This window comes from Heterodontus francisci, chromosome 2 (genome assembly GCF_036365525.1).
Source record: "Heterodontus francisci isolate sHetFra1 chromosome 2, sHetFra1.hap1, whole genome shotgun sequence".
NCBI classification, from domain to species: domain Eukaryota; kingdom Metazoa; phylum Chordata; class Chondrichthyes; order Heterodontiformes; family Heterodontidae; genus Heterodontus; species Heterodontus francisci.
The window spans coordinates 103,629,846-103,655,988 of NC_090372.1; the positions used below are offsets into that span (position 1 = coordinate 103,629,846).

The 26,143-nt window shown below is 45.3% G+C and overlaps 1 protein-coding gene across 3 annotated transcripts in view; it reads left to right on the forward strand.

Annotated features, from left to right (window-relative positions):
* Positions 1-26,143, forward strand: part of agmo (alkylglycerol monooxygenase) — a 479,661-nt gene that overhangs the window by 315,212 nt on the left and 138,306 nt on the right. For all 3 annotated transcript variants that reach the window (XM_068009453.1, XM_068009461.1, XM_068009444.1), the window contains 2 exons: positions 2,579-2,644; positions 16,362-16,441. In XM_068009453.1, coding sequence (XP_067865554.1) covers positions 2,579-2,644; positions 16,362-16,441 — 146 coding nt within the window. The remainder of the gene's footprint in view (positions 1-2,578; positions 2,645-16,361; positions 16,442-26,143) is intronic.

The following is a 26,143-nucleotide window of genomic DNA, read 5'->3' on the forward strand; positions in this document are numbered from 1 at the left end:
CACGATTTGAACACTTCTACTAAATCTCCCCCAAGTTTATCTTTATAGTTATATTTTCCCATCGCTGGCACCATCCTGGTGAATATACATTGTGCACTCTATGTAACGTCAAAATCTTTTATTTAATAGAACACTGAATATAGCACACAATACTCTCATGGTAACTGAACCAATGCTTTGTACAAATTCATCATTGCTTAGAAGTATAGGAAGACTTATGGCACAGAAGGAAGCCTTTCAGCCCATTGTGTCCATGCACAATCTCAAATTTGCTGAGAACACAAAAGTAGAAGAATTGGCAAACAGTGAGGAAAACTGTAAAAGACTAGTTAGCACTGAATGAGCCGATCAATGGCTGATGTAATTTCTTTAAATGAAGTAATACACTTTGGAGAGGACAAACCAGGACTGAGAGTATACACTCAATGGAAAGATGCTAAAGGATAGAGATAATCAGGAGAGTATATTCCCTATGTCCAAATCATTTATGAGCAGGCAAGAGGTACACTCCCTGGAAACTGGCAGGGTATTTCTTTTTGCATTTTGATCTCTGGTGCCGTCATTGGAGTTCAACCAGCAGGGAAGCCGTTGTGAATTTCCCAAAGGCCAACCTAATGGGAAAAAGCATTGGGCCAGAAGAGGCCCAAAAAGGTAAATCTATTTTTCACTTCCTTTGATGGGCCAGGAGGAACAGGAGTATTCCTCCGGGTCCCACAAGGCAAGTTTAGGCCTTCTCTGCCATGTATTTCTCCCGCTCCCCCCGACTGCAAGGCTCTCCCGACTCCCTTCCCAGCCGCTTACTGTTTATTTGGGCCCCAGCAGCGGGCTCTGACAATGTTGGACAGTAGGCTGCCTATGTAAATGCCAGGTCTCATGATGCTGAGGTCAGGAATGTTTGCCGATTGTGCACTTAAGTTATAAGCAATTCAATTTCAACTGATACTTTTCCATCTAAAGTCTGTGATAGATTTAAAAAGGAAATTGGAGATTTACAGAGCTGTTACAGGGCTACTGTGAGTAAATGCTACCACTTTAGCAATGAGTTTACTCATTTACAAAGCCTGACAGTTTCCAACAATTTTCAGATTCAATGCTGTGACACACTCAGCATTTTCAATATCTAATAGTTTATAGATATAGGTAGATACGGCAGGTCAAATAAGTACCAATTCACATCTGGTACCAACAAATCGCTTGTTATAGGTGAGTATGCAATTCTGATCCCAGAGCATTACCTAAATTCCTAGCATAGATGGAACTTTTCCGACTATACTAAAAAGCGCACAAACTGTAAGCCCTACAATTTCCAACTAGGGCAAAGGTGTGTTCCTGGTTTTGCCTATTGCATGATGAGAACTACCAGGAATTGTTACCAATCTTGAATTCACTATGGATGGAGAGGGTCTGATTTCTCCCTCGTGCTGTGTTAAAGCTCTTTCTCTGATTTGGAAGATCCAAATTCAGAAATTGAATCTGAATGTAAAACTGTGAATTTCGATACTTACCTGTATTCTGTCAGTGTGAGTTCCTTGCATTTTAATTGATTGTTGGGAGTAAAGGAGGGCTCTGGGTGGCAGAAGTTGCTCACATGCTATTATTTCCAGACCTGCCTGCTGTCACTCATTCAGAGTAATTGTCCCCAATTGAAGGGGCAAGGTCCCCGGCACCTGGTAGTTAACTGTCTGAGTGCTGTGGAATGTAGCCAGAGGTCTCCCAAAACGGCCTAGGCAGGGTTCCCTTCACCTTTCTGGCCCAGCATCGGGACTCCTGCTGCCTGCATAAAATTCAGCACTATCTCCTGCTTGCCTAACATTTTTCTGACGTTGAGGCATCTGCCTGTTACCTCTTGATCCCAGGCTCATGTCTCCTATTTCAGCAAGTTGTAAAGTTCCTACATGATGTATGTTTAGTCTTTCTTAATTTATGGCAGAAAATTGTTCTGAATTTGGGACTAAATTTGTTACTTTCCACAGTTGCTGGGCAGCCGCCTTCACCTGGTCCCGTGTATTCATGTGTAAGTCTCAACAGTGAATGTCATCAGGCTCTTAAACTATGGGGACATCATGGCTGAGCCCAATCCTGTTCTTTCCCAAAAGCCACATGTATTTCCAGCATGGATTACTCCCATCAGGACTAGGAATTCTGACTGACTTACCCCTCCCTAACCCATGGGAAAGAGCTGTAAAATGTACTTTTCTGAAGTTGAAGTAGAGCTAAGACACATTGCCAGGGGCAGAGTAGAAGAAACAATCCCCTGAAAATGGTTGTACGATGCCTGATCTGGGAGTACTGATACAGGCTGAAACAGCCAACTGTATTATTCCTACATGCTTCCGTCTTTCTTCTTGATGAGCGCAATTCATTGCGATCGGTCTTTTAAATATGGTAGGTTTTAAATCGTGTTGTGTACTTTCCGTGTATAATATTAACTGCAAAGATTCAGTGGGTGAATTGTTTTTGGAATACCCTTGTATTTTAATTTTTACTATTTGTATATCTTGTATAACTGAGTGACACATATCACAAGTCCAAGTGTTCTTAAAATAACTTGTATGTTTCTGCTGATCCTGTCATTCAGGACGGAACCAATACTGCATCGACAAAAATTATGCTGGAACTCTTATCATTTGGGACAGGATTTTTGGTAAGTCAAACAGACTAGTTTGTTGTGCTAGAAAATTTGAGTTTCTCTTAGGCTATCCAATGAGTTAGTGTGCGAAGACATTTACCTCTAACACTCACTTCACAGCAGGGATAGGCACCAACATGTTGCACCACGGATATTTGACAGAATTATTAACTCAGCTACGGAAATGGGGGCAATTAATCTGTATATAAAGTGTATAGCCAATCTAACGCCATCAAAACACAGTCCGAGTCAAAACATATTTCACCGTATAAATAAAGTAGCTAAGCATATAATCATCAATGGAGAGCAGGACAACTGTACTAGCTAGCTATCAAGAAAAATAATATGCAATACCAATGTGAATTATTTTTGTTACCAGAATAGGTACACCATGTCACGGCGTGGTAGATGGACCTTATTGGATGACCTCTGTGAATTCACACTGTGTCAGGAGTGCAGATTCATCCAATAAACCTTGAAAATCAAGGAGAGGATTGTTATTGTGGTTACTGAGGTGAGGCAGTAGAAAAATCAGCAATAGGAAGAAGGACCATTTCTCACACCGCTGTTGTCACAAAACAATTTAACCCATGATGGTCAATGTATGTGCAACTTCTCCACCTGCTTATAATATGTGTCTGAAGCCAGGGCAGCCAACAATAGGTTAGTGATCTCCAAATCAGGAGAATTTTATAAGATGGAGCAGATAGTGCTTCAGATGAGTCAAGTAAAACAGAAAAGCAGAGTGGGACAGGAATGGACAGAGATATTAACAATATATAGTCAAGACTAGTTTATTCATCTTGAAAAGCTGTTAAACTAGGTCCTGGATTCTAAAATACAGAAACAACAGATAGATAAAAGCAAAATACTGTGGATGCTGGAAATCTGAAATAAAAACCGAAAGTGCTGGAAACACTAAGCAGGTCTGCCAGCACCTCTCTCTGTGTCCCCCTGCTGTCTCTCTCTCTGTCTCCCTGTTCTCTCTCTCTCTCTGTTCCCCCCTCTCTCTCTCTCTGTCCCCACTGTCTCTCTCTCTCTCTCTGTCTCTCTCTGTTCCCCCCTTCTCTCTGTCCCCCTGCTCTCTCTCTCTGTCCCCCTGCTCTCTCTCTCTCTGTCCCCCTGCTCCCTCTCTCTCTGTCCTCCCAGTACCTTCGCTCTCTCTCTGTCCCCTTGTTGTCTCTGTGTCTGTACCCCCACTCTCCCTCTCCCTCTCTCTGTCCCATCAGTACCCCTGCTCTCTCTCTCTCCCCTCATTCTCTCTCTCTATACCCCTGCTCTCTCAGTCCCCTCTTTCTCTCTCTGTCCCCTCTTTCTCTTTCTGCCCCCACTTTCTCTCTCTCTGTCCCCATCTCCCTCTCTCTGTCCTCTGTCTCCCTCTGTCCCACTTCCATCCCTCTGTCCCCTCTCTCTTTCTCTGCCCCTCAATGGCCCCCCGACAATTGCTGAGAGCAGGAACTGTCAACAGAGCAGCTTTATGGTTGGCCAACTTAAAAAAAAAATTGCAATTGTCAGTTTTGCAGCTGACGTGTGGAGAGTGCTTCTGAACTTCGGACAGATTTGTGGTTTTCTGACGGGCTTTTAAAGAAGTATCAGAACCCGCTGGAAAACCATGCTCTCAGCACCTGTGAGCTGTGAAACTAACAGTTGAGATTTCTTTTTAAAGCCTGTCTGGGCGGGAAAAAAAGAAGCCAATGGGAAATTTCTCATTCATAAAATTGCCAGAAACGGAGCTCAAAATTTTTTTTTTACCATGGACACTGATGTCCGTATACGGACACATTGCCGTTCCCTGCTTCACAGTGCTATATTGAATGAAGCACATAGTAGGACAGCTGAAAACAACAATGACAGAGAAACATTCCACTTTATGAAAACTCGTAAGGGCCATAAAATTTAAATGGGTTGTGGCATTCTTGTACAGTAGACTTCCCTTCCCCCACCCAGTTCAGTATTTTCCATTCTGCAGAGCTGGATAAAAGTGCAGAGAATGGATGTGAAAACGCCATCACTCAGAGCAGGGAGTATTTTCATGGGGTTATTTCCATAGACTTTCCAGGGCTGTGCTAAGGCACCCAGCACCATTGTGGTTCCATACCCAGAGTACCACCTGTTGAATTAACATTCTGCAGCCAAACGTGCACGTTACTCAAGTCCCTCAGATGGAACAAATTGAGATCAAGGGAAATAACATAAAATGTTAATGAATGAAGGGAAGACAAGGCAAATGTAAATAAATTATATAAGGTATCATGCTAGGCCCCCGCCTGCCAAGAGTGAAGCACATTAATTTTGTCATGAACATTGATTTTAAACTTACTGGAGTGAAGAAAGGATTTGTTAAACAGATCAGCCGTGGCTGGAAAAAAACATTTACATACTAACAGACATCAAAGGTGAGGAAGCACATTCCAGGGCCTGCTAAGGAGGATACACAAGGGCCAGGACTGGTTAGACCAGCTGTTGTGCTCATTTCTTTGCCTTATAATTGGAAAGCTGTGAACAAGGACCTTTGATGGCCAGCACAGACACAATGGGCCGAAGGGCCTGTTTCTGTGCTGTATAACTCTTTGACTCTATGACAAAGGGGGAGCTCAAAACACAGTGTGTTTAAAATTAAACCCTGTTAGAATAAGACCAGGTGAAGACAGCAAAAGACCCCGAGACACCTTTCTCACCTGGTCGTAAGAGAAATTTGGGTGCTAGCGTCTGGAATTTTACCCACAGACAAATGAGAGAAATTGGAAGTGGGAAGCCAAATTGTTCCCAATCAAAAAAGAGCAAGATTAATACAGGTTTTTTTGTGGTTGTGTGTGATTGAATACTAACATATCTGCAACTGAAGCGAGTAGCTCTCAAAGCCAGGGTAAAGTAACTTGGGATAAGTTAAAAGCACTGTCTATGGAGGAGTTGAGAAAAATGGCTGAGCAGTGCGGGATCACTTAAGGTGGCAAGGCTAGGCAGTCTGAAATCCTAAGGCTAGTGGCCAACCATTTTTCCCTTGAATCTGCAGAAGCAGAAACAGGGTTAGAAGTAGACTCCGACAGGGTACTGTTAGCAAAGATACAATTAGAACAGAGGAAACTTGAATTCGAGGAGAAAGAGAAAGAGAGACAGGAGAGAGAAAAAGAAAAAGCCTTCCAGAAGGAATGTGAAGAAAAAAAGAGAGAGGAGAGAATGAAAGCAAGAGAGGAGAGAGAAAGAGAAAGAACCTTCCAGAAAGAATGCGAAGAGAGAGAGCTGAAGTGGCTTGGGTTAACTAGGAGGTGACAGCAAGGACAATCTGGAGGAGCATAATTCAGGGCTGAGTACAGAATTGTTAAAACCTTCTCATCTGATCCCAGAATTCAATGAGGGAGACGTGGAAGCGATTTTTTTGTGTCTTTTGAAAAACTGGCAAGGCAGTTAACTTGGCCAGCTGAGGCTTGGACTCTGCTGTTACAGAGTAAATTAGTAGGAAAAGCCCATGAGGTTTATTCCATGTTGCCAGATGAAAGTCCATCAAATTATGAATTGTCAAAAAATGGTATTCTCAGGTCATATGTGTTAGTACTGGAAGCCTATCGCCAAAGATTTAGAACCCTCAAGAAGCAAGCTAATCAAACTTACCTGGAGTTTGAGAGAAATAAGCAGCTGGCTTTTGACCAGTGGCTGAGGGCTCTTAAAGTGCAGCTCAGCTATGAAAATCTCAGAGAGGTAATTTTGTTAGAGAAATTTAAAACTTTCTCCCACTCTCCATAAAGACACATGTGGAGGAACAAAAGGCTCATAAAGCCCGGCAGGCAGCAGTCCTGGCTGATGAGTTTGCTCTCATTTATAAGTCAGTTTCCCAGGGAAAACCTTTCCTAATTACCCCCACAAATTTGCAAAGGACAGAGGGTGGGAAATTTATGGAAGCCTAAGCAGTCCTGGGAGGGAAAAAAAAGCAGGATACACAGGGGGCCCTCCTCCAGCCAAAAAGGAAGGTGCTGTAAGCAGGAGTGAGACCCAGTGACCTCTGTGCTTCCATTGTAATAAAGCAGGACATTTAAGAGCTGACTGCTGGAAACTAAAGGGAAAACCTGTAGGGTTAATCAGGGCACACCCGCTCAGTGAAGGAGAAGGGACCCTGATGGAAAGCACAGCAAAACAAGCTGTGGCTTTAACTGCAGTAACAGTGATACCCAGGAAGCTTATGGCTGCAAGTGCGGGAAAATTTAATAGGATTCCTGAGGGTAAGCAGGGTTTTGTGTCTGAAGGAAGAGTAACCCCATACCCCTTGAGTTGGGCAAGCAAGCCCATAGTAATCCTCAGGGACAGTGGCCAGTGGATCCCTTTTACTGGGAAAAAGCCTGACTTTTCCCCCAGAGAGTGCAATAAACTCCAGAATAGTGGTGAATGGTATTGGAGGGCAGTGTATGCCTGTACCTGTACACTGGGTGCACTTGGAGTGTGACCTAGTTTCGGGACCGGTGACCATAGGGATTTTCCCTAGTTTGCCTGAGGACGGGTTGACCTGCTCCTAGGTAATGATCTGGCGGGGATGAAGGTGGTAGCCCCCCAGTAGTGAAAGAGAGACTGCAGGAGGTCAGAGAGACAGGGCAGTGGCTGGAGACGGACGCCTGCAGTTTCCTTGAATGTGTAGTGAATGAGGCCATGATCAAACCTGCTCCCCCAGAGGAGGCTGAATTGGCACTGTAGGCAGATGACCATGAGGTCTGTCTATCTGAGACTTTCTTTGGAAAGTTAGAAGACCCAGGGAATGAGTTAAATAAATCTTCCCTAGCTGAGGCTCAGCGAGCCGACCCAGTATTGAGAGAGTTAACACAGGCTGCCCCAGTCTGAAATTGAAACAGAGGGATTCCCCGATTGCTACAACTTCAAGAATGAGGTACTGATAAGGAAATGGAGTTCTCCTCACAGACCTGAGAGCATGGAGTGGACAATGGTTCACCAGTTAGTGGTGCCGCAGAGATACTGGAGAGAAATAGTAAGAATGGGGCATGAGATTACAGTAGCTGTACATGTTGGTATACGAGAAACCAAAGCCTGCATGAAACAGCAGTTTGTCTGGCCAAAGGTCCACAAAGATGTGGTGGAGTACTGTAGGAGTTGCCACATGTGCCAAGTTGAGGGAAAATCCCAACCTACAGTGAAATCTGCACCCCTAAGTCCTGTTTCAGTGTTTGGAGGACCCTCCAGCAGAGGCCTGGTGAACTGTAAGGGACCCATGCCGAGAAGAAAAGGGGACAGGCAGGCACAAGGCTGGCAACAGGATAGAAAGGGATGGGGAAAAAGGGATCAAGAGAGCAGGTTAAAGGAAGTCCGGGAATTATGCCGAATGAAAACCCCGACTGTCCAGTCAGCCAACCCTGAAATGTTTGAAAAATTAGACCCCACCTCCTCCTATGTAAATGCAAACATTAGAAGCACACCACCAGAGTTGCTAACAGCATTTACAGGCACCTGCAGAAACAAAGAAAGTCCTCAAGAGGGCAAAGAATCCGTGAGGGTGATGCCTCCCCCTGTCGAAGTGCCGCAGGGGAGTGCAGCAGAATCTGGACAAATACCTGCAGGCAGGAGTATCCCAGAGGACAAAGAGAAGATTAGCAAAGAATCCGCCCCTACAGTCAGGAAAAAAGGGAACCAGCCATCCCCTGAGATGAAAAGCCATTGCATGACTCATCAAGGCACTGAAAGAGAGTTCAGAAGGGCCCACCACCGCTGCCCCTGAACAGAACTCCAGCCTGGGACTAATTAAACCTAACCCTCCGCCCCCCCCCCATTCCGCAGACCTCAACAAGAACAAAGACCCCTTTAGGCATACATGGAAATGTGCAAGCTGAAAAGAGCTTCCCCAAAAACTGCATGTTTATTGCGAAAGGGCCGTTTAAAGCAGCACTGTCACCAAGAAAAGACAGGCTGTAACAATTGTTAGGGTTCTGAATGAATGAGAGAGATGCATGTGTGTGTTCCTGTCCTTATCTTCTCTCTCTTCCCTTTTAATGAAATGCTCTTTTTTTTAAATCACATTTCATTCCACTGGGTGTGGAGGTCTCATGCAGAACCCCACTTGCCAAGAATGAGGCGTATTAATTTTGTCATATGAACATTGATTTTAAACTGTTGCTGGACTGAAGAAAGGACTTGTTTAAAAAAAATCATTGGACAATTGGATGGAAAAAAACATTTGCATACGAACAGACAGTGCTTGGGGAGACAAAGGACTATTCCCTGGTCCACTTAACCCAAAATGGACTATGATCACCAAACATTGAAGATAAGGAAGCTCACATTCCAGGATGATTGCGAAGGTTGCAGAATCCACAAACAGAAGTGGTCAAACCAGCTAGTCACATGACTAACCTGCTGGCAACCTGAGTTTTTTTGAATTGTGCCACAGAGAAAGAGGCAGAAGGCAGTTTTGAAACTGAAGCTTTCTCCAAAGCCACCGGATCCACGGAAGACATGTAAACCTCAAGAGAACTAAGACTGCGACATCGAAACAAGTTTAAGTGTGAACTGCGCCCCAACGAACAGCAGGATTGACCAACAACCAAAGACTCCACATTGAACTTAAAGGACTTTAACTACCAGATATTGCCTCAGACTTTTCCCCTTTATTCCTTCTACTTTTTCTGTCTCTATCTGTGTGTGTGTTTATCGCATGTGCATGCTAGCGTGGTCGCATCGCATATTCGTAGTCAGTAACCGGATTAGAGTTTAAGATTAATAAACTTCTCCCTTTCTTGTTTAAAATCTAAGAAAACCTGTCTGAATTAATTTCTTTGCCTTACACCTGGAAAGCGGTGAACAAGGATTCACTAAGGGGGAGCTAAAACAGAGTTTTTATTTTAAATTAAACTCTGTTACTGTTAAACCAGGCAAAGACTGAGAAGGAACCCCTAGACCCCTCTCACCTGGTCGTAACATCAGCAAAACGGCAAAGCTTGGGCTATACGTGCTCCACACAGTTGTTCAAGGTCTTCAGCAACCTAACCAGCAGTCCTCAAAGAGACTTCCAGAGGCTGCTCCAAAAGGATAAGGAAAATTATTAATACTTGGAGGAGCCAAAATTTTAGGCATCTGGCAGTTGGGATTGCACCGCTAATTTTGTGCCAAAAACTGGCGCATGGGAACAGGAATAGACCATTCAGCCTCTGGAGCCTGTTCCACCATTCAATTAGATCACAGCTAATTTGTAACTCAACTCCAACCACCGGTTTTGATTCCATAACCTTTAATATCCTTGCCTATCAAAAATCTATCAATTTCAATTTTAAAATTTTCAATTGACCGAGTGTTACGACCAGGTGAGAAAGGTGTCTGGGGGTCTTTTGCTGTCTTCACCTGGTCTTACTGTAACAGGGTTTAATTTTAAACACACTGTGTTTTGAGCTCCCCCTTTGTGAATCCTTGTTCACAGCTTTCCAATTATACGGCAAAGAAATGAGCACACCAGGTTTTCTTAGGCTTAAAGAAGAAAAGTGAAGTTTATTAAACCTTAAACTTAAACTCTAATATGGTTAACGCCTGTGGATGTACAACGCGCCCCATGCTAGCATATATACGCGATAAGCACATGCAAATCGAGACAGAAAAGAGAAGAAAAATAAAATGGAGAAGTTTGAGGTAATCTCTGAAGAAGGTTTTTTTTACTGTGCTTCGAGATCGCTGTAGGGTCCTTGATGGTAGGTTGTCTTGCTTTTCGTTGGGGCCCAGTATTCTTCTGAAACCTTGTTCACTGTAGGAGACTTTTCTCTCCTGGGGTTCATATGTTTTCAGTTCCATGGAAAAGAGATGGAAGCAGACAGGAGAGATGCGGCAAGCCAGCCACGAGAGGTCTTTTCCAGTCCAGGAGCAAACAGCTTTCTGATTTCAAATTTCTTGTTGGAAGTTCAAACTCAAAAAACTCCAACCGTCAGTTAGTCATGTGACCCAAACTAGTCCAACCACGTCTGTTTGTGTATTTGGCCATTTTAGCAGTTAACCTGGAATGCTAGCCTTTCCACCTTCAATGTCTGGTTATCAAAAGTCCATTGTGGATTAAATTGGAGCAGGGAATAGCCCCTTTGTCCTTTGAAGTACTGTCTGTTGATATGCTAATGTCTCTCTCCAGCCAAAGTCTCCAATTATTTTTTAAAGCAAGTTCTTTCTTCACCAACAACAGTCCAAAATCAGTGTTCATGTGGCAAAATTAATTTTTCTCATTCTTGGCAGGTGGGGGGGCTTGCCTGAGACTTAGCCTCACAGCTTTTTGGGGATGGAAGTATGAAAATAAGGACAAAATGCATGACTTTAAATTGGGGACTGAATGAAGTTCTGCTCCAGTTATCACCCAACCTCTAACCACATTTTCCCTGAAGACTAAACCTGGTCTTGATTCCCCATGTACGAACATACGAACGTATGAATTAGGAGCAGGAGTAGGCCACTCGGCCCCTCGAGCCTGCTCCGCCATTCAATAAGATTATGGCTGATCTGATTGTAACCTCGACTCCACATTCCCACCTATGCCAGATAACCTCCCGCCCACTTGCTGATCAAGAATCTATCTACCTCTGCTTTAAAAATATTTAAAGACTCTGCTTCCACTGCCTTTTGAGGAAGAGCGTTCCAAAGACTCAAGACCCTCTTTGAGGAAAAATTTCTCCTCATCTCTGTCTTAAATGGGTGACCACTTATTTTCAAACAGTGACCCCTAGTTCTAGATTCTCCCACAAGGGGAAACATCCTTTCCACATCCACCTTTTCAAGACCCTTCAGAATCTTATACGTTTCAATCAAGTTGCCTCTTACTCTTCTAAACTCCAGCGGACACATGCCTAGCCTGTCCAGCCTTTCCTCATAAGACAACCCGCCCATTCCAGGTATTAGTCTAGTAAACCTTCTCTGAACTACTTCTAACGCATTTACACCCTCCCTTAAATAAAGAGACCAATACTGTACACAGTACTCCAGATGTGGTCTCATCAATGCCCTGTATAACTGAAGCATAACCTCCCTACTTTTGTATTCAATTCTCCTTGCAATAAAAAATAAAATTCTATTAGCTTTCCTAAGTACTTGCTGAAACTGCATACTACCATTTGTGATTCATGCACTGCAGCACCCGGATGCCTCTGCATCTCAGAGCTCAGTAATCTCTCAATATTTAGATAATATGCTTCTTTTTTATTCTTCCTGCCAAAATGGACAATTTCACAGTTTCCCACATTATACTCCATTTGCCAGATCTTTGCTCGCTCACGTAACTGATCTATTTCCCTTATGTCCTCTTCACAACTTACTTTCCTACCTATCTTTTGTGTCATCAGCAAATTTAGCAACCATACCTTCAGTCCCTTCATCCAAGTCATTTATATAAATTGTAAAAAGTTGAGGCCCCAGCACTGATCCCTGTGGCACACCACTCATTAGATCTTTCCAACCAGAAAACAATTTATGCCTACTCTCTGTTTCCTGTTAGCTAGCCAATCTTCTATCCATGCCAATATGTTACCCACTACACCATGAGCTTTTATTTTCCATGATAATCTGTAATAATCAGTGGGGTCAGTCACTCCCTGAAGTATCTGGTTGCCTGCTTTTTTTTATTGATTCCCACTGCCCTGCATGTGCTCGTATTGGTTTGTAGCAACGAAACACCCTTATCATCTGATCCTCTGGGTCATAAGCAGATGTACTTCATTAATCTCTCCAACAGCTGACTGAGCTAACATGAGGCAAGACATTGTGTGGTTCAGTTTGTAAGTTGCTTTATTCCAAAATAGACAAAACATATGAAACACTTGAGTATGATGAATGCCACTTAGTACGATCAGTTAATTTTCTGTTCACGTACTGTTACAAATATAAAGAACACGTGTGCATCAACCCATTGGGTTGGCCCTTTACTTAATGGGAAAGCAGAGCTTTTCTGTTGCTGTTTGCTGTTGACTGACTTCTTTTGTGTCTGTGTCCTGAGCTTTTTGAAAGGCGTCTGCCTCCAACCCACAGAAATCAAAAGAGTTCGTCATCACCACAGTGAAAAATGCCTTCCTGAATGGGCAGCACAGTGGCGCAGTGGTTAGCACCACAGCTCCAGCGACCCGGGTTCAATTCTGGGTACTGCCTGTGCGGAGTTTGCAAGTTCTCCCTGTAACTGTGTGGGTTTTCGCCGGGTGCTCCGGTTTCCTCCCACCTGCCAAAGACTTGCAGGTTGATAGGTAAATTGGCCATTATAAATTGTCCCTAGTATAGGTAGGTGGTAGGGGAATTGTGGGGATGTGGTAAGAATCTGGGATTAATGTAGGATTAGTATAAATGGGTGGTTGATGGTCGGCACAGACTCGGTGGGCCGAAGGGCCTGTTTCAGTGCTGTATATCTAATTAAAAGATAAATAAATAAATGACCAGACATTGCACACGAATAGGCCATTCTTGAGATCTGTGCAAAACAATTGCCCAGCCCCTATTTAAATTACTGTCATCTATATAGGTGACCAACCAAGCATAAAGCTTTCTGGAGAAACTACTCTTTTTCTAGCCAGGTTCTACTCAAAACACACTCTAAAACCATTTTTTTACAAGCCAAAACATTCTGAATCATTACAGTGCACTTCCTGTCCCAAAACTTAATTTCCTGTTGCCACCATTTTTGAGAGTCATTTCAATCAACAATTCTGTCAACGTTTATAATAGAAATTAAAAATTTTGAATATAACATTCGGTTTCTGTATTTCCAGGAACTTCATTCTGTGACACTATTTCCATCACATCAGGCGGTGACGCTAAAAATTGTTCATTTCAACATTTTTTAAAGGTTACTTCTTGTACTTAACTCCAATTAGCTGATTGTTCCCACCTGATCTTTGGCCCTCCCATTTCCACAGTTATGTCTCACTCAAACTGCTTAAATAACTTGACGCATGTAATGTAAACAGTCCTGTTTGCTGCTTAACTAAAATGGCAACTGGCATTTATACAGCATCTTTAAAGTGGAAAAAAAAATCCCAAGGCACTTTACTGAGGCATAAGGAAAAAATAATCATCAAACCAAAGACGAAGATATCCAGAGGGATGTCCAAAATCTAATTCAAAGAGATGGTTTTTAAAGATGTTTTTAAATGAGGAGAGGAAGGCGGATGGGTTTAGGGAGGGAAATCTAGAGCTTTGAAATTCCAGAACGTGGGACCTACATGGCTGAAAACTCAGCTGCCAATGATAGACTGCAGGAGGGAAATGCAAACGAGGGTAGTGTCAGAGGCAAGGAGAGTTTGCAAGGGAGGGAGGAGGGTTTTCAAGGCTGGAGGAGGTTCGGAGGGGCAAGACCATGAAAGGATTTAAACACAAGGATGAGTTTTGTATAAGTTAACATTTATGAAGGGTGCAAGATGAGAGGCTGGCTAGGGGAGCATTGAAATAGTTGCGTCCGATGGTGATAAAGTGTGGATGAGAATTTTGGCAGCAGATAGGTTCAGATAAGGGCCAAAGCAGACAATGATGTGGAGGTGAAAGTAAGTGGTCTTTGTGATGGATCGAATATGGGGTCGGGAACTCAGCTTGAGGTCGAATAGCATGCCAAGAATGCAAACAGCTGCAAGAAAGGGGATGGGAATGAGGAGATGATGAGATAGAGTAGAGGTAGTGAGAATAGGAAAATGCAGGGGAGACAATGGGACCAAGGAGATGGGATGGAAGAGGAGTGGTATGACAATACAGGAAGATCAGGATTCAGGAGTGACAGGGTGGTTCAAAAGGTTAGGAAATAATGTTAGCAAGGTGGAAAGATTCTTTCTTCCGCTCACCCAACTCACAACTCAGAGTCTGACTGCAGCCTGATTGAATACCTCCACCCACCCAGGACCTGAAATCCAGCCTGGGGCCCCGGCCAGCTGCCTCTCCATTTTTCTCTTGCCTGAAAGTCGCTCGAGCATCCTATACCCCACCATCCAAGAAGAAACCCCCCCCCCCCTCCCCCACCTGGGACCTACAAACTGCTGAAATCTCTCCCATGAGCAGTGCTCCTGTAACCCCCACTAGAATTGTGGCTCTCTTCCATGCCACAGCACATGCAGTACTTACAATCTACCACTTGAAAGGAAAAAAAAGACTACAAAGGAAGAAAAGAAGGGAAAGGAAGAGAGGAGGAAAGAAAAAAGGAAATAGCAATACAAAAACAACAGGAGGATGGGACAAAACTAGCTGATTTATCGAGCCTGCCCCATCCAGATACTGCATGGCCACATACACCATTGTTCACCTTCCTCCCTTACCCAGTTAAGTTAGAAAAAGTCTGAGGCTGTAAATCAGAAAGTATGGTTACTCTCTTCAAGAAAAACTTGCATTTATGTGAACCTTTCATGACTTTAGAATTCCCTAAAGTGCTTTTACAGCCAATGAATTACTTTTGAAGTGTAGTCACTGTTGTAATGTAGGAAAGGAAGGCACAGGGGGGAGCTGGCCAGAGCTGCAGCCCAGATTTCAGTTCGTGGGTGGGGGGAGCTATTCAACCAGGCAGCAGGCATGTTTTGTGTTGTGAGGGAAAGATGTAATACTGTCTTTATGTCACTGCTTCTTTGTTTTGCTCTTCTTCTGCTTCTCTCTCCTCTCTTCTGCTTCTCTTCCCTTTAACTCATTTTGCTGCTCGCTTTTCTTTCGAATGTGAGGTTGGTGAATAGTATGGTGGTGGAAGGAATGACCAAAGGCCATAGGCTGCACTTGGGTGGGGTTGAGGATAAATGTGGTCCTCAGCAACTCCCTTCCTGTCTCCTTACTCAATCATTTGTGTTGCCGCCTTTCCTTTTGCACCCATCATTCCCCTCACTCCCTGATCTTCCCTACTGCTGTCCCTGTTCCCTCCTCTCCTTCCACCTCTCTGATCTAATTCTCCCCTTCCACTGTATCTCCTTCAGCTTGATCATATTTTTCACTTTTCATCCCTCTCTCCCTATCCCTCTTGCCTGCTCCTGTCTCTCTCATCTGCCTGCTTCCACCTATCCTGCAGAGATTCAGTTATCCCCCGGCCCTAAAACTTTGTTTGACCTGAATAATGCATTGCCTTTGACTCCCCGAGTCCAGCGCCACTTGAGATCAATTCAGTGAAAATAAATTTAGGGAAGAAAAATACAGTAGTCTAGCTTTTGTTTTTTGAAGATAAACGAATGAAGCACTTTATTTTGTTCCCAGAGAGAATGAGACCAGTTATCCTGTGCAAGGTAAGTTTCTCCGAGCATCCCCAACAGAGCTCCAGCAGCAATGATGTAAACGTCTCTTCAGAATGTATGCAAATTACTTCATTCATATTTATGTAGCAGTGCTTCATGACATTAAACAGAATACTGTAAACAACACATCAATGCTGACATTCATTGAGCCTTCAACTATCACGCATTGATGATTTGAGAATCTTAATGTGTGCAAAATGGCTGGAACATCTCAACAGTCATTACATTTGAAAAGCACGTGAAGCGCTTCAGGATTTTTCTGAAATGTTGCAACGCCACCATATAGATGCGATGCAAGTTTTTATTCCACACTGGCATTCTCTATATGAATATAAGTCAGTGATGTCGTGTGTCTGTACGAGTTTCTCCCAGACCCTAATTTGCCAAACTTAAAATGAAACAGACTTTTCCAGTAGCTTAGAACATAAAAGAAACACAACACAGCAACAATGATTATGTAATGTAATTACATTTCCTCATGCAGAATGATGCACATCTGCAGATCATGAACTCTTCTCTTACCACGATTTCTCTTTGTGAAACAGGTACCTTTGAGCCAGAGAATGACAAAGTGATCTATGGCCTGACTCACTCAATCAATGCATTTCAACCTTTCTGGGTGCAGGTACATTTATTCTTAATTTGGAACAAATATTTTCTGTATTATTAAATTCATCTATAAAGTTTGTTTGAAGATCATTCTCTTCTGCTATGATGTTGAACCATTAATTACTTTTTATATTGTGAGGCATGAATTATTTCCTTGAGGCAACTTGATTTTAACAGAATGCATATTCTAAATGGGGTTTAGGGTTAAGAAAAGGTAATGCAAATTAGTTTTCACATAAAGACGCCTAAGGGTTCCAGCATGTAGTATAGAAAGAAAGCAGAGTCACGCATTTCACCCAGGGGCAGCCGTATTGACAGTCTGAAAGTTTTGTGTGCTTTCTGAGGTTGAATTCTAACATACTGGATGATCTTTTTTCATGGCTGTACCTATTGCGAAATAATTTTTCATTAATTGAGGCGGCACAGTGGTGCAGTGGTTAGCACCGCAGCCTCAGAGCTTCAGCGACACGGGTTCAGTTCTGGGTACTGCCTGTGCGGAGTTTGCAAGTTCTCCCTGTGACCACGTGGGTTTCCGCTGGGTGCTCCTGTTTCCTCGCACAGCCAAAGACTTGCAGGTTGATAGGTAAATTGGTCATTGTAAATTGCCCCTAGTGTAGGTGGGTGGTAGGAGAATTGTAGGGATGTGGGAGGGAATATGGGATTAATGTAGGATTCGTATAAATGGGTGGTTGTTGGTCGGCACAGACTCGGTGGGATGAAGGGGCTGTTTCAGTGCTGTATCTCGAAATAAAAAAATAAATTGAGATTTAAATAGTTGATTAATATTTTAGACTTAAATAATTTTTAAATATATTTTCTCCCTATCACTGCCATATGTTGTCACATTTGTGTGCTTTAGTTCAGAGACATTGGGCAGAGTTTTAACTGCCAAGCGGAGGTTAAAGCCCTGAACACTAGCGTTGGGTCAGGAATCTAATGTGATCCCGCCTACTTCTGGGCTTAACCAGTCGCGTTTGCAGGCAAGCAGGGAACGCCTGTGAAGTTGTCGGGTAAATAATTAAAATAATTAACTGAGGATTTGACCCAGCATTCTGGCTTTAACAGCCAGCGCATGGGTTTCCTGAGTGTCTGCAACTCATGAGGGTCACGCAGGTGAGTGCTTCTTCAGTGAAACTGACAGGCTGGGACGCCTTTAGACAGTGAAACTGAATTACTGCTGCCTTGCCGAGGTGGGAAGCTGATGCTCACAGCAATTCTTCTGAGAGTGTGCTTTCACTGCTTGACAGGTGATTTCCAAATTCCTATTCACCTGTCTTGGACTTCACTCACCTTGAACTGCATTTCCCTGCTGTCAGCCTTCACTGCGACATGGGAGCAGCTTATGCAGCTCCGATGACAAACAAGAGGAGCAATAACAGCAACACCAACTGTACCAGGAGCAAATGGAGCAATACCAGCAGAAGCACCAGCTGCCTTCTTCTCAGCCACATGCTGCTCAATAGGACAGAAAGGGTGGGCACACAGATCCAGTTCATAGAAGGCAAGACATCCAACTCAGGATCTACAGGCAGAGGATCATCTTTCTCAACATATGTTAGCACCCAGTGCCTCAGGAGGCTCAGGCTTTTACTGCAGGTTGTTGCTGACATTTCCAGCCTCCTGGAGCAAGACCTCCTTCCCAGTCGACTGGGTGGGCACGCATTGCCAGTGGTCATTAAAGGTGACTGTCACTGGAGACCCACTTCCATCTCCCACCCAGCCCTGGTTCTCTGCCTCTCTCTTGGGTTGTGCGTTCTGTTCTGCAAGGAGAGAAAGCAAAGAGTTATGAGTGAGAAATGAATTGTGTGACGAGGAGGGAAGGACAATATTTGTGTAGGATGACTGAGAGACACTGGTGTGAGAGGGCACAAAGGTGAGTGTGTGTGTTGGCTGCTCAGATGGGGGTGTGAGATGCCTGAAGAGAGAGGAATGAGTGGAGCTGCAAGGTGTGTTGGTCTGTGGAGTGTTGTGCAGGAGAATGCTGGGAAAGTCAGAGTGTGGATTTGGCACCTGAAAGAATTATGCCACTCACCTTTCCTGCCCTCCTGTGATCTTTGGATCTCTTGGGGCCTGGTCTCCAGGTTTGAGAAACCACACTTCTGCTGCTCACTCCCTCAGCCACTTCCATCCACGTCTGCTTGGTTTGAGAGGCTGGCCTCTTCCTCCCATCCATGGTAAACATCACCTTACTTCAGTTCTTCCCATCTTGCAGCAGGACCTCTAGGTCAGACTCCGAGGACCCGGGAGCAACTTCCCAGGTCTCCTTTTCATTCCTGTGGGTGCTGAAGTCTCAGAAATCAATGTACAGTTCAGCCTTTGTGATCCCTTCTGGGGTCCTTTTCACTAGAAATCCTTCCTTTGACAGATTTGGCATGTCATCCCGCCCACCCTCTGTGACTGGACAGGAAACCTGATAGCAGGATGCTAGCAGTGCGTCGGAGTTAAAAAGCCACAGCAAAACCTGCTTCAATTATAAACGTATTCCCGACCCGCTACCAGCCTCCCCGCTGCATGACGGTCTGTTTAGATGAAATTCCGGCCATTGTAGCATAATAAAAGGACTAGACAGTTAACATGCAACACTCCTAGTCAGCAGCAGGAAAGCACCATGATGGCATTGATGCACCAACATGACAGGGAGCTATTTTAAATTGTTTAACTGTTCTTTCAAATGCATTTAAATATAATTAATTACAATTTAATGATAGGCCCATGATTTTTTGAATGGCGGAAGGCAGTCACGTGCCTTTGGGTTCATTACCATTAAAACCTGATGGCACCAAGGAAAGAGGCCATATTGCTGCAACGGGGAAGCAGTTCTGAGCATTGCTGCATAGGGGAAGAGGGGGGTTCGGTGGCCATTGTCAGACTTTTTTGCTGTCGGTTCTGCAAGGGGTTTCGGGGTCTTGGGCTCTGCATGGTGATAGTGTGGGTGTGGAGGGTCTCTGCAAGGGTTAAGTGTGGGTGTGGGGTTGCTGTATTGGGTTACCAGACAGCTCTGTGATATGATTGCTTGCTTACATTGATAGAACAGATGGTGGGCCATCATCAAGGTTGGGCTCAGAACTCCATTCGGCACGCCACCGAGAGTATCGTCAAAAGCTTAATAGCCAAGGCAGGGTTGGCTCTACTGCGACAACGATCTGCAGGCCCACCTGACACGGGTCTCATACCCCCTGTATTTTTTGACTCCCACGGCATGATTTGGCACCTCTGACGGAGGGAGTGCAAAGAGGCTGCTGTGGCAGCCCATGAAGCTCCATGCTGAAAGCAGCAGCAGCCGGCCATACCAAGAAGGGCCCACATACGCCAGAGTGTGTACTGGACTCATATCAGCTACCTCAAAATGTCCGAACGTCATTGTCAACGAAGACTACACATCTCCAGGGACGCTGTCACTGACAAATGCACCTTGCTGCAGAATGAGTTGCGACCCCTTTGGGATTTAGAGGCCACTGCATGCCAGTGGCCCTGAAGATCACCATGACACTAAATTCCTACGCATCTGGATCTTTCCAGGGATCCACCGGGACATCTTTGGAGTTTCCCAGGCAGCAGCCCACCACTGCATCCAGGAGGTCCCAGGTGTCACAGCTTTTCAGGCCCCCCGCTCACTTTCAGGGATGGATTCTGGGGGACAAGGGCTACCCACTGAAGACTTGGCTTCTTACACCTGTGAGGAAGCCTCACAATGCAGAGGAAAAGAGGTACAACAATTGCCATAGCTCCACTCGAATGACTGAGCAGGCCATTGGGCTACTGAAGATGAGGTTCCACTGCTTTGATTGATCCGGCGGAGCTCTGTAGTATGCCTCAGTGAGAGTCTTGCAAGTCATTGTGGTCTGCTGTGCTCTGCACAATCTAGCACTGCAGTGGAGGGAGGCCTTTCATGTCGGTGAGATGCATGAGCAGCACTCATCCACTGATAAGGAGGACGCAGAGGAGGAAGAGGAGCAAGCAACAATGGATGGTGAAGACATGGCGCTGGAGGCCAGACAAGTTGAGGCAAGAGACAATCTCAAAATTACCCGTTTCCAACCATGCCTGAAGTTGAGTCTTTACTGCATTGTCAAATTCTGTTGCCTCTTTTCCATTTGTATTCCCTGACTTGTGAACAATTGCAATGTGTGCTACAGCGCATGGGAGAACATATGTTAATCAGAGCTGTGGTCACATTGGCATTGCAATAAGGGGGAAGTCAGCAGCTTACAACTAAGGCATAATGGAATATGGGTTTAAGACAATGATCTTTAATGATTTGAACAAAAGAACTTTTAAATAATCAATAAATTGCATATGTTCTACATCCTTTAGTCCCCTAATGTGATTAGGTGGTTTTCTTAAAACGTTTGAGTGCTCCTACATGGTGTGACCCCTGTGACAGCAGCTGTGTTGGAGGCAGGCTGCTGATCAGGCTGCCCTTTGGCCTGGTGATGACTTTGGCAGCCATCCTCTGGCCCCAGTTGCCTGAGGGTGTTCTGCACTGTTGCTGGTCTCTCCTCGGCGTTAGAACTGTTGGAGCTTGGCTCACTGGTAGAGGGACTGAGAAGCTGGTGTCCACGCTCAGAGCACCCCTCAGGATTGCTCCCAGATGTGGAGGGCAGCCTCTCCTCCTCCCCTTAAAGGTTCACTTGAACCTCCCTGTTCACCAGAGAAGGTTTTGGAGTGGGAGAATTCTCCAGGCTCCTGTTCCTTGTTTCACCTTGCCCTGCTGCATTGAGCTCATGGCTGAAGTGATGGTGTGCAGTTCTGCATGCATCTGTGGGATCTGGCTCTCCATGAGGGTCGCCAACCGCTTGATGGAGGGAGCCGTGTGCTCATATGCCTGAGAATGGCAGCAGTCATGGCATGGATGGGCTCCTCCATCATCCACTAATGGCTACACATGGCCTCTGGCATCTCTGCCAGATGTCGCCTTACCTCTCTCTGCAACTTCAGCATGTCCTGTACTGTCGACACCAGAGGCTCGTCATCATCCTGGGGCTCAGCACTGTCAGAGGCCTAAACTGTCTCAGTCTCAGACAGCTGCTCGGGTGTGTGTGTGGTGGTCCCACCAGCCTATGACACTGATTCTAATGCTGAGCGGTTTCCCACTGCTGTGAAAGTATCTGTGCTGGTGGAAGATGCAGGAGAGTCATGGGACAGTGCATCCTCTGAGTGGTCCTCCTCCTCAGAGATGGATGTCTGTACCCCTGCAGCTGCAGTTTCCTGCACACGCCGACCTGCATGCGTGATGTGGTTTTCCATAATTAATGAGTATTTCGACAGAGACCAATCCTCACTGCCCATGTGAAAAATGGGAAGGGCGCCCATTTCCAGGCCCACTGCCAGGAACAGTGACAGGATCATTAAATTCAGCCCGTTTTGTGCATTATATTTTTGAAATTCAGCGATTGATCCACCAGCCATCTCTGCTATGTTTCAGACTGGGTTAGTTAATTGGTGTGCAGCCTCATTCATTTTAAGGGGTATATTTTCTTTTATGATTAAAGTTATTAAGTGGTTGATAATGACAGTTTAATGAAAGGCTCCTCTAACATTGTACACCAGAGCAAAATATCTCCCTTTTATGAGGTTTTCGTTGGATTAAAGCTTCTGTTAGGGTTGTATGGTTTAATTGTTTCATGAAAGATAGGGATTCAACTCAGCTGTAATGGCATGCTAGACATTGGGATCAATATTTTCAAGGTGGGGGTGTCCTGACATGCTTCCCTGTTTGCCTTCCTGATTGATTTTATATTCATTATGATCCATCCCACCACAGTCATTCCTCTACTTGCCCCCAGTTCTAATAATCCTTTCAGACGGTGCTGCGTGCCAATTTTATTTCTCTGTGAGTGGTTTCCTTCTGAAGTGCTGGCTTCTTTTCCAAAACACCAATGATTAAAGGCAAGGCTCACACAAAGTGGAAAAGAAGAAACACAGGTGCCAAATTTCCAGAAGTCTGTGTACATCCATTACATTTCCCCATCTGCCATGGCAGAACAGGCTTGAAAAATTGAATGGCCTGTTCCGATCTGTTATCTCCTCAAAGAACTCTAATTATTTTCTCTTCTAGATATTTAATCAGTTTATCTTAAATTAAAAATTATAATTATTTTTTCCCTAATAGTGATGTTAAACTAACTTAACTAATTGCCTCAAATGAGCTCTGCCTTCCTTTTTTTAAATGTGTATTTCATTGGCCACTTTCCAGATCTTTGGCATACATCCACACTCAATAGACCCTGAAATATAGGGCAGAATTTTATCCAAACAGGCCCGCACGCAGTGGGGATGCTGGGTTGGGGCCCATTGGTAATCAAAGTGGGCTTTGCTGTGGCTCGTTAACTCAGTCATGACATTAGCATTCCGCTACTGGGTTTCCCGACCAATCAGAGAGGGCAGGCAGGATACTGGTAGAATTTGTCAAAGGAAGGATTTCTAGTTAAAGGGATCCCGGCAGTGATCAGAATGGCTAAACTGTGCATTGTGATTCCTGAGGCTTCAGCAACCACAGGAATGCAAAGGAGACGTGGGAAGGCTGCACCCTCCTGGGTCAATGACTCTTACCCTGGTCACCCGAGCCATTTTCTGCTTTATCTGGAGATCTAAAATGGACCGGGGCCGGAGGGACACGATGTTCAAACCTCTGGATAAGGGCGGGAAAAATGTACCCAACGTCGCCCTCATCCTGATGATCACTTTCGTGTGTTGCTGCATCAAGCTGTGCGTAGAGCCCCAGTACGCAAACACCAAGTGTCACTACGTGCTGAGGTTCTATCTGTCCCCAGTGTTATGAAGGATGGGTCTGGTCACATTGCTGCGGAACACTCCATCCAGTTGGACCGTGCCGTACCACCTATCCTTCGTGGGAATGTTTCTGCGGGAAAACACCTTTGACCACCAATCCATCAGGCAGTGGCCTGCACAGAATGTTCTCAAGGCCCTACGGGAAAAGAAGATGGTGGATCCGGTCAGATGGTTCCCCGAGCAGACTGCCAAAGTCGTTTGGCATAATGTCCCATCACCAGAACTTTCAAACAAGCACCATGATGTAGCTTGGCTGGTGGTGAGAAGGGCCCTCCCCGTCAAATCCTTCCTGCACACCCGGAGTCTTGCCCCGTCCACACGCTGCCCTCGAGGTGGCTGTGGTGGGGAAGTGACAGTTGCCCACCTCCTTCTGGAATGTGTCTTTGCAAAGCAGGAGTGGAAAGAGATGCAGTGGTTTTTGTTGAGGTTCATCCCAAGCAGCTCTGTAACACAGGACTCTGTGCTGTACGGGCTGTTCCCAGGGATACTCGCCGAGATAAACTGCTGCTGGATGACTATCAATTCGGTAAAAGGCGCTCTTTGGTCTGACTGAAACTTGTTGGTCTTCCAGCGCAATGAGTTGTCCACGACCGAGTGTGGCAGACTGGCACATTCCAAGGCAGGACTATGTGCTGAGGGAAGCACTCAAGCTTGGGGCAGTCGCTACAAAGGCTCAATGGGGAAAGACCACTGTGTAAGGTCCTCCCACCAAAGTGAACTGAGGGGTTGTATACACCAGATATGGGTTTGCTGTAAAATGTACATGGCATGTAAAATGGAATGGAAGGGCTGTGAGGCAACTCACTCCTGTATCGAAGAAAACTGATTTCCTTTGCACTTTTTGGAATTTCAACTTGCCGCTGTTTTGAACTGTTTCGTAATGCATTTTTTTACAGATTTTTATGAATAAAGTATATTTTTGGGAAAAAAAGACTCTTACCTGAAGGTCCTACTGCAGGATCTGAGGGACTGTAGTTAGGTGATCTTTCCCAAGGATGGGAGGAAGAGGCCAGCCTCTAAAACAAAGCAGGCATGGCTGGAAGTGTGCCTCTTGAACCTGGAAACAGTGCCCCAAGAGGTTCAATGACATCAGGAGGGCAGGAATGGTGAGTGACATTCTGCTTTCTGATGCCAACCCCCACACTCTTGATTGGCTGAGCATTCTACTACACAGTACTCCTCAGACCAATGCACCTTGCAGCTCCACTCATTCCTTTCTCTCCAGGTGACCTCACCTGAGTGGCACCACCTCACACCCCATCTGAATATCAAACACTCACATTCACTCTCATCTTTGTGCCATCTCACAGTCACGTTCCACCCCTCCTCTCCACACAATCCATTTCTCACACACACAACTCTCTGCTTCCTCTCCTTGTAGGAGATGACAGTCCAGAACTCCAGGGAGAGGCAAAGAACCAGGGGTGGGAGGAATTTACAGTGGGAGCCGCTGGCAATGCATGACCACCTGGTCAACTGGGATGGAGGTCATGTTCCAGGAGGCTGCAGATGTCAGCAACGACCTCAGTATAAGCCTAACCTCCTGAGGCACTGGTGCTCCCACATGTCGAGAGAGCTGTTATTCTGTCTGGAGACCCTGTTTTGGGGGTCTCATCTCCTTTGAGCTGGATCTGTGTCCATCCTCTCTGCCCTGTGGCTAAGGAGAAGGCATCTCCTAGTATTGTTCCTTGTGCTGTTCCTCATCAGAGGTGCAAGGTGGAGCTGCATAAGCTTCTTCCGTGTGCCAGTGAAGGCTGGCTGCAGGGAACTGCAAATCAAGGTAAGTAAAGATCAAGGCAGGTGAAATGACTTCCAAGAACTTAGGGTGGCACAGTGGCGCAGTGGTTAGCACCGCAGCCTCACAGCTCCAGGGACCCGGGTTCGATTCCGGGTACTGTCTGTGTGGACTTTGCAAGTTCTCCCTGTGTCTGCGTGGGTTTTCTCCGGGTGCTCCGGTTTCCTCCCACAAGCCAAAAGACTTGCAGGTTGATAGGTAAATTGGCCATTATAAATTGTCACTAGTATAGGTAGGTGGTAGGGAAATATAGGAACAGGTGGGGATGTTTGGTAGGAATATGGGATTAGTGTAGGATTAGTATAAATGGGTGGTTGATGTTCGGCACAGACTCGGTGAGCCGAAGGACCTGTTTCAGTGCTGTACCTCTAATCTAAAAAAAAAAAATCACCAAGCAGTGAAAACACTTTCCTCGATGAAGTAAAAACAGAAAATTCTGGAAATACACAGTAGCAGCATCTGTGGAGAGAGCAACAGAGTTAATGGGCTGGATTTTACTCCGGGCTTCATGACCTCTGACGTTGGGACCAAATGGGGGTCCCGAATCTACACTTGCCGGCAACAAGACCAACTCAGCAAACTTGTGGCAGGAAGCCTCCTAATTGGCTGCCTTTGTGTTGGCTATCCTATTAAGCATGGCGAACGGGCTCTTGATGCTGCAGGCCCAATCAGAGGGCCGGTAGCTCTGGAGCATCGACAGCCCCACCGTGAGAGGGGGGTGCTGCTGAGGCAGGGACCATAAGTGCACATCAACATGGAGGTGCCCTTGCTGGGCTGCACAGCAGTGCAGAAACTTTTTCTTATTCTTTCATGGGATGTGGGTGTCACTGGCTTGGCCAGCATTTGACCCAGAAGTAAACAAAATCTAGAGAGGCACCTTCACAGGGATGGAGGGGAAAAGACTCCACTGGTTTGGGTGTGGCTGCGATTGTGACCTTTAATACTCATGACCCTGTCAATGGGGCATTGGGACTCATGCTCTGATGACTCCCCAGCCTGCTGCAGGGAGGCCCACTCCATTGATCTGGTGGCCTCCGCTTGTGGCAAGGGGCCACTCCCACTGGCAGCAAAATGCCAGCGAAGCCACAGAATTGCCTCTAATTGGGGCCTTAATTGGCTGCCCATTTCTGT